Source organism: Vanessa tameamea, chromosome 5, assembly GCF_037043105.1.
Source record: "Vanessa tameamea isolate UH-Manoa-2023 chromosome 5, ilVanTame1 primary haplotype, whole genome shotgun sequence".
Lineage (NCBI taxonomy): Eukaryota > Metazoa > Arthropoda > Insecta > Lepidoptera > Nymphalidae > Vanessa > Vanessa tameamea.
This window is the reverse complement of record NC_087313.1, coordinates 9,989,216-10,000,000: the sequence shown is the minus strand read 5'-3', so window position 1 is coordinate 10,000,000 and position 10,785 is coordinate 9,989,216. Positions and strand designations below refer to the sequence as shown.

Genomic DNA, 10,785 nt, shown 5'->3' with positions numbered 1-10,785 from the left:
ATATGTGCATAATTCATTTCATAAAATGTATAACTTATTAACAAAGAGCGTTGTTTCGAAAATTAAATTTAATTTTTGATAAAAAATCGAGTTCGAACTACGATAGTATAGGAATTATATTAAATCGTTGTTGTTAATTAACAGTTGATTAAAACTGTCTTATTTTTTAAACGTTTTATAGTAAGTAATTGTTAAAATTTAGGTGTAAGTTTTTTGGATAATTATATTAGACCGTGTTGTGCAAACCGTACTAAAGTACTTAATATTTATAAGAGAAAACCACTTTTACATTGCCAGTAACCCTGTTAAATTGTTTATGTAAATAACTAATGTTATGCTAATATAATAATATAAATTATTTTTTTCTTTGCTTTTCTCTTTTAAATCTTAACGACTTTTATTCGTGCTTCTGTCAGTTGGCACCTTCCTGCGCACAACACGGCCCTTATATATTTATATTCAAAGATAAATCTACATGTTCAGTTTTTTATTCGATTATTTTTTTTTTTTTATTTGTTTAATTAATCAATGTGAACAAGTTATAATAAAATGGATAATAATATTAACAATTTATTGTCCTAAATATTCGACCGGATAACATCTGTTGTTTCAATACTGTAATTAAACAGGCACTTGTGTGTTTTACAAGAACGATAAGTATTGCTTTCATTAACATTATTATTATATAACATCGATACTTAATAAAAATTAAATGTACATATTTATAAATAAAAAATGACATATTATCGCCAGGAATTAATAAAGATATTATATGACTCATAGAAATAAAATTATGTAATAAAAAAAATGAATTTATTTAATCTATTGCTGTACAGCCGCATTAGCGATGATGGACGGCGAGTTTATGGTCTCTCCGAGGCTCTCCAGCAGCTCCTTACGGTAGTCGTCAAAGTCTCCGTCGACCTGTAGACAAATTTAATTGGGTAAAATAAAGGTATACACATTTATAAAATCCTTTCAATATGATTTAGTATAAAGTAGGAAGAAACGTTAAAATTATATACATATTATATTTATTTAAACATTTTTTACTTTGGTATCAAATCACCTGAATTCAATACAAAAATATTGTTGCAATGTTTATTTTATACTAAAATCTAACTCTTCAAAGACTTAATCAGTATAGATTGAACTTGCCGTCTTTTTCAATTCATAATTGTAAAGTAAAATGAGCTACCTAATGGTAAGTGGTTACCAGGGTCAAGACTTGTCAGATATATTAATTATCTTACATCGTCATAGCATTGGATCTAGATGTAATAACGTTTGTGCATTTATTTTCACTGGCTCATATACCGTTCAAACCGCAATACGCGGTTTTGGGGTAGCATAACGGGTGGTACCGTCCCAAACGAGCTACATACCACCTATTCAATAAAATTGTAATATGATGGTGATGTTCACCTCGTTAATGGTCTGGTCTTCGATGACGTAGAGCGCGCAGTCCGTCTCCCGAATGAGTCGCTCGTCGTGCGACACGATGACGACGCCTCCCTTGTACTGGTTGATGGCCTCCGCCAGCGCGTCTATACTCTCTATGTCAAGGTTGTTCGTCGGCTCGTCCTGGACATTATTATAAATTATATACACTTCACACAAAAACAATAATAATGTTAATCAAGTACATTCTCAAAATAAAAAAAATGGTCGCAATGGTACAGAAAAAAAGGCTACAAATATAAAATAAATATCCTTTTCTATACGAATTATTGCTTGTTAATATAGCAGATGTGTAATTATATATAAAATTGGTATTGGTAATCTTGTGTATAAGATGATTTCGTTCTAAAGTAATGTCCATGGCGGGCCCAGAATGAACATTCCCCTTTAAACAATAAAACTTTATTTATTTATACATTACTGTACATAATGTAATTCGCAACGCAGTATTATAATAAACAGACCTAGAAGGCCTTCTAATTGTAGAAGAAAATATTATTAAAAATAAATCATACCAATATAACAACATCAGGCGCCATTAGGGTGAGCTCGGCTAACGCAACTCTCGCCTTCTGCCCTCCGCTGAGATCCTTCATTTTGATCGTATGTGCGTGGCTCGCGAGACCGAAAGTGCCAAGAGCTTTTCTAGCCTTCTCGTACTGGAGACCGAACAGCCGCTGCAAGTACTCAACGGGAGATTCTTCCGCAGTCAGATGTTCACCAGAGTGCTGGTCGAAGCGACCTATCCTCTATAAAGACATATTAAGTCAAGTTCACAACATCAATTGCGTGTCCTATTTGGATCTTTTTAGAGGCACTCATGTTTCGTAATAAATTAATCTTATACGTCGACTAAAAGTATACTAGAAGATATCTCTTAAAGATTAGCATTCCTTTGTCACTAGTACATATATGAAAAATATGTTAAATTCCATTAAAGATATTCATTATTACGAGTGATACGAGGCTATAAGCCTCTAATTATTGTAATGACTCACTTTACCGGTTTATATATATAATGTATAATAATCTACTCACCAATCTATGATTTCTAATTAATTCGCCGCATATTGGGCTCAATTCTCCGACTAAAAGTTTCAGGAACGTGGATTTTCCAACACCGTTGGGTCCCACGATTGCTATTCGAGAATTAAGATCGATACCGAAGTCCACTTGTTTGAATAAAGGCTTCTGTCCAGGGAAGTTGAAATCCACATCTAAACAAAAACAGTATAAATGAAAATATTTAATTAATGTTACATAACAAGTTACTAATTAAAAACTAAATAGTTTAACAGGCTCGGAAGTCATGTAATAGTTTCAAGTTCGATTTGACCCCTTGGAATGGACGATATAACTAGTAAGCATCGAAAAAGGAATTAATACTAGATTAAAATTAAAAATAATTTGATTAACACCAATATAAAGGCATCCTAACATATTTAGAAAACTGTCAGTCAATTAATGTCCCATCTGATGGTGATAACGCGGTCTATTAATTTATTTTATTTTATTTTCGTAGCCCTTGAACCAAGATCAATTTAATTGGGTTAAGCTCGCAGGGCAAGGAAACATTATAATGTAAGTATTGCATCCGAGTGAGAACTGAGCAAAATCATACAAGAGAGACAGATGAGAAAGACAAGGGCAGTGCCGACTGTGCACGCTCCCTATGTTCGTTATCGACGAGCACAGGGGCTCCTATGCTCCTATGCCCGAAAAAAAATATTCAAGTACTTTTGTCAGCGGTTTATACAAAGTGTAATGTAAAGGAATATCTATAGGAGTATTACTGGAACTCACTGAGTAATCCCAGTATGGGGGGCTGCAGCGGTGGAGGGTCTGGGAAGGAGAACTTGACCAAGTACTCCTTGGGCCGCTGCAGCAACGTGACCGGCGCCGCGCCCTCGTCCGCCTCTTCCCGCTGCGACTTGCTGCGGTTCTTCTCCTGCTTGCGAGTGAGCGCCTCCTTCTGTTTCTTCTCCTGCAGAGTTGTTGAGAGACGTTAGAAACGCTATATTGAAGTATGTAATGTATGTTTTTTTTTTAAGAATAAATGAACGTCGAAATTTGTCGGACACTTTACTAGTATTTAACATAAAATAGAAAGGAAACATAAATCATTCAAAATTGAAACGCGACCGATAATTTATAAACCTTCTATATAATCTTCGTCGTATATAATCTGTGCATAATATCTGTATTTTTTTTCTATGAATATGATGACGTAAATAATTATATAATTTATATTAATGTATTAAGTTATTGTATATAACGTGTTATTATATGTATTAAAATTATTGGCTGGTATCTATATACTAAATAAGAATATCTATATACATATTTAAATAAGAGTGATAGCTTTTACCCTGATAAAATATAAATATATTTCATACGACCAATTCCATCTCTCCTTACACACTTATCTCCACTGTTATGAAGTATTGCCTATTCCAATTGAAGTAGGAAAAAAGATAAGCAAAACCTTAGATTTACGTATAACATGCGATTGGCTAATAACTTAGCTATATTGCTCAATACTAAGAGTTTATTATTAATATATCTTTATTTAAACTATTACACTTAACTACTTATTTCCACTTTAATATTACTTCCAAAATTCCGATAACAGTTTCGTCGACGTTCAAAACGCCATTTTTTCGCAAATCCATATTGAATATCGTAGATTAATCAAGCTCTCGACCAATGATATCGCGTCAATTTGCTGTCAAATGTTGTTTATTTGGCTTTTTTTCTGTTATGGTTGGAATAGAGTATACGTATAATTACGTTTAGCGTAAGATTCACTAATAACGATTACGGTCGAACTTCGACCACTGAGCGAGCACTAGTAAATAATTATTATTAATAATCACTTACAGCTGCTTTTTTAGATTGTCCATGCGCCTTCATGTCCTTCAATCGCTTCTCCTGTTTCTCATACTCCTTGATCATTTCCTTACGTTTTTGTGCGTACATTTTTTTGAACATCGAATAATTACCCTTGTAATACAACAACTTCTGCTGATCTAAATGTATTATTTCATTACAGACATTGTCCAAGAACGATTGGTCGTGAGATACGACTAACAATGTTTTCTTCCATCCTTGTAAGTAACTGGAAATAACAAAAATATTATTATTTCTTGCATACGGATCTGCAAACGGGCCACTAGGGCCGAATGATTAATTTTAACCATTTCTTACATAACCTCAATCTTGGGAACCGAGATGTTATGTCCCTTTTGCCTGTAGTCACCCTTCGAACCGGAAAACAAGATACTAAATACAGCCCTGTCACCAAGTAAAAATAAATGATGAATAATTCGAATGATTCATAATTAGAAAGTGATACTTACTTGTCTAACCAAATTACGGCGTTTAGATCCAAATGGTTCGTAGGTTCATCGAGTAGCAATAGAGTAGGTTCAATGTACAGTGCTCTGTAAAAAAATGGGATAGTTTTAGAAGAATAAAAAGTTTTAACAAAATGCATTTTGTTTTTTTTGCAATTATTTAATCTGTTGTCTAATTAAAAATATCTGTATAATTATCAAATTAATTACACCCCCAACTATCAAATCAATTTGCGTATATTGTGTACACATATAAAACAACTCAATATTCCTGCATAGGTGCAAGCAGTTCCCATGACGTGTGGTAGTACGATAATACCTGGCCAAGGAGACCCTCATGCGCCAACCCCCGGAGAAGTTCTTGGTGGGCCGGTTCTGCATCTCGCGACTGAAGCCCAACCCCGCCAGGATGCGGCGCGCGCGCGGCTCGGCCGAGTCCGCGCCGATCGCCTTCAGCTCCGCGTACACCTGCGCACACGCATGCGCCTCAGTACCTTGGTGCCTCAGTGCCTCAGCGCCCGGAGCCGTGGCGAACTCCTACCTCGGCGCCTTTTATAGGCGAGTTGCAATCGTATGGATGGAATAGTTGGTGTACGGGCAAATGCGTCACCTGATGGTAAATGGCTACACCACCGCAATATACATACAATGCGCCAACACCAACCTTGGAAACTAAGATATTATGACCCTGGTGCCTGTAGTTGCACTGCCTCACTCACCCTTCAATCCAGAATACATAAATACAAACTATTCCTGCTTGGCGGTAGAATATCTGATTAGTGGATGTTACTAAGATTGTTTTTCACAAAGCCTACTGCCAAGTGAAAACTATAAATTAATTATTATTATTTACTTTTGCCTCTTTCTGCTTAATTATTTGCAAGTTTTTTTTTTAAATAAACTGCTGTGTGTAATGACACAAAAAAAAATAAAACCCGATTTTATTTATAAACATTGTTGTTTTACCTCATTTAACCTCTCCTGCTTTTTAAGATCTCCTTTCTCAATTTCAGCTTCCAGCTCTTTACATTCATTGAGAAGCTCTGCAAAGTTAAATTAATTTTCATGTATTCATTATCAAAGTATTAAATTTAGTATAAAAAATTAATATATTAACATCACTCACCAGTTCTTTTAACATCAGACTCCAATAATGTATCAACAGCACTCAAATCGCTAGCTGTAACCTCTTGCTCGCAGAGCAAAATATCGATATGAGGTGGTAGAGGAAAGGCACGTTGGGCCAAATGTCTCAAGAGCGTCGTCTTGCCGTGACCGTTCGGTCCCACGAGACCGTATCTACGACCATTAGCTACGAGCAACGTTGCATTTACGAACAGATCTTTTCCTTTAGCGCTTATTGAGAAATTTTCAACTTTAATATCGACTGCATTCTCTAGAGCTGCCATCTGACCTTGAAATTAAAAACATGCACATTTTAGTATCATATCATTTTATAAAAACCTATTTAGAATATATAAATTTCATAAAAATGTCATGTGGTCTGTTTTACCAGTTGGTCAGTCTGGTTTAAAAATGGTTCTATAAATACAGTACAAACATAACCTTAATAACAATGGATTTGTTAAAAACAAATCCTGTAAATACAGACCTGACTGGACACTAATGTACTTAGGCTGCGACATAGACTTTTTATGTAATAATAAATACATACAACCATACATATTACAACAAAATAAATACAAATAATTGTTTTTTTAAAATTAAAAATAAAATTTTAAACTATTTACAAAATGTTTTACTCACAATAGAATTAAGTGGTAATAACCTCTACTAACCTGCAGATTTTTGGGCTTGACTAACTGTGAAATTTGCATCCAGTTCACTGTGACCCTGCCCACCCTTTTTAGTGAGCATCTCCACCTGCTTCTCATATTCCTGTTGCTTCTTTAGTTTTTTCTTCTCTTTGTGACTCATTTTCTTTTCTACTACCTCTGATTTATCTTCAATAACTTCCAATGTCTAAAATTAGTTATAGTAATATCTTTAATCATTATAAACTATATAATACATTTTGTTTCACAAATTCTTCACTACATTAATATATATATATCCCCAATTATATATTTATTAAAACATTTTATGAAGACTATTTATTTAAAGATTATATTTTCTGACCCTTAGCAGTATGTAAGGGAATGTTATAAGTAATAACTTTTATGATTGTAAGTTATAATAATTTGGGGTTTTCAATTCCAAAGGATAATTATTTCACTGAGATTTCCACATCTACATGTTAGCTATCATAAAATATACCTTTTCATCTTGTTTTTCCTCCGGTTCGTCTTCTTTTATTTCAAATTTCTTTAATTCTTTTTCAATGTCATCAATATTGTTTTTCTTTCTATGTTTACCTATAATAAGTATAACATAATAATGAGTTTTATTAAACACTTCTTAAAGAACATTGTTCCATGTTAATATTAATCTTTTAAAATACTTAAAATCAAAATTAGAAATAAACAATTTACCTTTACTTTTGACAACAGGTTTTAATATATCTTCATCGTCAGATTCCATTTTTAATTCCTTATCACTTTCTTCATCAGGCCAATCTTCTTTCTTGCCTTTACCTGTTTTAGTAAAAAATGGTCACTCAAAATAATGCTAGTATATTTATGACAATGTATGATGATATTAAAGATAACCTCTATAATTACTAAACAACTCCTCATGTGTTTTTTTTTTAACAAAAGCATTTCTGCATTCAATTTACAATAAAATATAACATTTTTAGAAAAGTAAGAAACAGCTAACTGATCAGTAAAAATGCACAATTATTCTAATCTGTTGAAAAACATTTATCACCTTTTTTGCTCTTCGCCTTGACTGGCTGTGCATTACTGGACACATTGCTGACCACTGATTTTGAGTCATCTTGGTCCTCATCATCAGATGATTCAGCTGCTATGGATTTTTTCTTATTTTTACCTAGAAGAAATAGATTTTACATTATTTGAATTTAGTAATAGGAAGTATTATTTAGATAATCCATTTAATATTCCGGTGCTAAATTCATGATTACATTTCATTTGGGCTGCAAGATAGATAAGCTCCAAGACTTCTCCTCAAAAGAAAGGAGTCCTTCGCCTAGGAGTGAAATATTGGCAAATTGTTTATTATTTTTTACATGAAATTTTTTTTTTTCTTATTACTAACCTTTTTTTTTGATGACTGGCTTAGCAACTTCTTCATCTGAAGCTTCTTTGAGTTCAACATCACTGTTTTCATCTGACCAGTCATCACCTTTCTTACCTTTTCCTTTAAAAAAAATATTCTTATTTTAAAATATATAACAGGTATATTTTTACAGCCAACAAAATAACAATTTATAATTAATTAAATATAAATGTATATAATACATATTTGCACATATAATGTACATATTTTCTAGTCCAATATATAAATATATAAATCCAGCATAGGAAATTATAGTAACAGGATAATAAACAAAAATTTATCAAACTACGCAAGTTACCTTTCTTTTTCTTATTCTGTTTCGAAGCTGACTTTGACGCTGTACTAGTCGCATTACTAACAATTGACTTATTTTCATCCTCTTCATCATCTGATGGTTCAGCACCTTTCTTCTTAGCTATAACAGTAACAAGAATACTTAATAAATGTTGATTTTGTTACGTGTCATCGTAAATCTACTTCTTAACTAACCTTTCTTTTGCGACTTTTTAACAGGTTTCAACTCTTCTTCCTCGTCAGATATTTGAGTTTTATTTATAACTGGTGGTCCATCATCACTGTCGCTCGCATCAATATTCACTTTACCTTTCTTTTTTCCTTTTCCTTTACTTTTTGAGGTTATTCCAGAGGTATCATTTGAAAGCTTATTCTCGTCCAAATCGTCTCCAAAATCCAGATTCTTTTTATTCCCCTTCTTTTTAGACATTTTTAATTATATAAGCTAATACAAAAATACACAACTACAGAATTTAAACAAATATATTCAAAAGAAATTAAATAAGCACTAGGTAACCAGCTGTAATAACTACACAATTGCAATCTAGACAACACTGACATTTGACAATTTCAGCAAGTTGTCAGCCACAATACTTTATTTGAAAAAACTATATCGGCTCTGGATTCGAGATAAAAATTATTAAGTCAATGCTAATGCAACAAATCGAAATAAGATAGGAGTATAAAAATTACATTAAAATGAATTTATGAAGACATTAAAACGATTTTGATTTCTTATGGAAATATTTCCCCGAAAATGATTATTTATATGACATCAGTTTTGTCATTTTATATCCTTTCTGTGAAATGAATCACATATACAAACATATATAAAAACAAATGTTTTATTACTCACCAAAAATAAATTGAATATAAAACATTAAAGAAGGATGTACCAAGGACGAGCTTATCGCTTAAATAGCGACCTTCCACTTCTAGTTGCCTCTGGATAGAGGACAGATCTGTAGTTAAAGTTGCGGTGAGGTAACTTAAAATAAATACATCAGTTTATTTTTTAGTACACAATATTAATAATAATGATAATAAAATATATATGTTTTGTATACATATATATATACTTAAAGAGCTTTATAGAAAGTTTTTACTTCACTGTATTTGCTAATGGAATCGTTCAAATAACAATAATACCAAGAACATGCTACTTTAACTTAAAGTTGCCTGTGAGAGATCGATATGAGTGATAATAATGCATTTGTGCACATAAATATTTAGAACGCATTTATTTCATATAAAAATATGACTTTTGAATAAATATTACAACTTAAAACCTCATTAGCAATTAAGAACTGGCATTAGCAAGTTGGTTGCAATATTTTCAAAGTATTTGAGAAAAAGGAAGGACTTCAAATAAAAGAACTAAAATATTCTATCATCCGAAAAAAATTGAAATCATGAAGTACGGAGTATATTATTTGCTTTTCGTTTTATTTTTAATTAATTTTGCTCAAAGATGTAACTGTGGACATGCAAAAAAAAGCGTAGAAGACAACAGAGACGACGATATCTCAGACGAAATTAAAGAGGAATCTTTAGAAATAGCGGGCGAAGCAGAAGTAAGTAATGTCACAAGTTGCACGAGAAGAAAAAATAGCCAAATGCATGAAATTAGTAAGGCCAGTGAAAATCAATTTCCATTCATGGTAGCAATTATGTCATCTCGCAATGAATACGTGTGTGCAGGTTCCTTAATCTCTAATGGGTTAATACTCACCACCGCTCAATGCACTGAATCTATAAGTTACGTGCTAGTTAATACTACGAGTGATCGAAAAAATAATAATACAATATCGTTGCATATAATTAAAAACGAAAAATTTCCTACTTATACTGGAATCCACTCAGTAAAAGATGTTGCTGTCATTTATACCGAAAAACATAACAATACAATTGCATCAAAAATTAAAGTCAGCAATTACACTAGCACAAATACTTTAGGTGATATAGAAGCCCTTGGATTTGGCTTAAATGTTGATGTTGGGCATGTAAGAGAACTTCAGTATGTCGGTTTAGAGGCAAGAGATGTAAGTGGTGACAAAATTAAAGGTTACATCGATTGCATTGACACGAAAGTCCCTACCTGTTTTAGAGATAAAGGAGGGCCTTTGATCTTCAACAATGAACTCATAGGCTTAGTAACTACAGGCCAAAATGAATGTACAAATGAAATTTTTCCAACTTATTCTATAAACAAACGATTAGTAGAGGCACTCCCAGCATTCACGTTTAAAGCTTGGCTTGATGAAAAAATTGCTAAAAATTCTGAACAAGCAGAAGAACTTTTGGAGATATATCCAAAGAAACCTATAACGCGAAAGTCATCGATCCATGTCATGACTAGCGGAGCAGAATTAAAGAAAAGTACCGTCATGTCTATTTTGATGTTGTTATGTTTAAAATTAGATTAAAATTTTCCTAATCCCAATTGTTTGTCATAATTTTTTTAATAATAAAG

At 32.6% G+C, this 10,785-nt stretch overlaps 2 protein-coding genes across 2 annotated transcripts; one reads left to right on the top strand and one right to left on the bottom strand.

Moving 5' to 3' along the window:
* Positions 1-801: 801 nt before the first annotated feature.
* LOC113392298 (ATP-binding cassette sub-family F member 1) lies at positions 802-8,870 on the bottom strand. The gene is made up of 17 exons (XM_026628649.2): positions 8,508-8,870; positions 8,317-8,433; positions 7,998-8,099; positions 7,647-7,769; positions 7,310-7,411; positions 7,095-7,192; positions 6,617-6,800; positions 5,944-6,231; positions 5,784-5,860; positions 5,137-5,285; positions 4,821-4,904; positions 4,342-4,579; positions 3,265-3,445; positions 2,500-2,678; positions 1,977-2,210; positions 1,426-1,584; positions 802-924 (listed from the first exon to the last, which is right to left on the bottom strand). Exons 1-17 carry the CDS (start codon positions 8,740-8,742, stop codon positions 823-825), a joined length of 2,652 nt encoding a protein of 883 aa, XP_026484434.2. The 5' UTR covers positions 8,743-8,870; the 3' UTR covers positions 802-822.
* An 807-nt stretch (positions 8,871-9,677) lies between these two features.
* Positions 9,678-10,785, top strand: LOC113392568 (snake venom serine protease homolog 2-like). Its single transcript, XM_064220930.1, has one exon. It carries the CDS (start codon positions 9,725-9,727, stop codon positions 10,736-10,738), a length of 1,014 nt encoding a protein of 337 aa, XP_064077000.1. The 5' UTR covers positions 9,678-9,724; the 3' UTR covers positions 10,739-10,785.

Bases quoted from the DNA above. Each gene is read 5' to 3' on its own strand.
- LOC113392298 (XM_026628649.2), bottom strand. From the start codon at position 8,742: ATGTCTAAAAAGAAGGGGAATAAAAAGAATCTGGATTTTGGAGACGAT. The intron at 6,232-6,616 runs GTTAGTAGAGGT...TTTAATTTCAAG, and splicing joins TCAAGCCCAAAAATCTGCAG to GTCAGATGGCAGCTCTAGAG. The intron at 925-1,425 runs GTGAACATCACC...ATTTGTCTACAG, and splicing joins AAGACCAGACCATTAACGAG to GTCGACGGAGACTTTGACGA.
- LOC113392568 (XM_064220930.1), top strand. From the start codon at position 9,725: ATGAAGTACGGAGTATATTATTTGCTTTTCGTTTTATTTTTAATTAAT.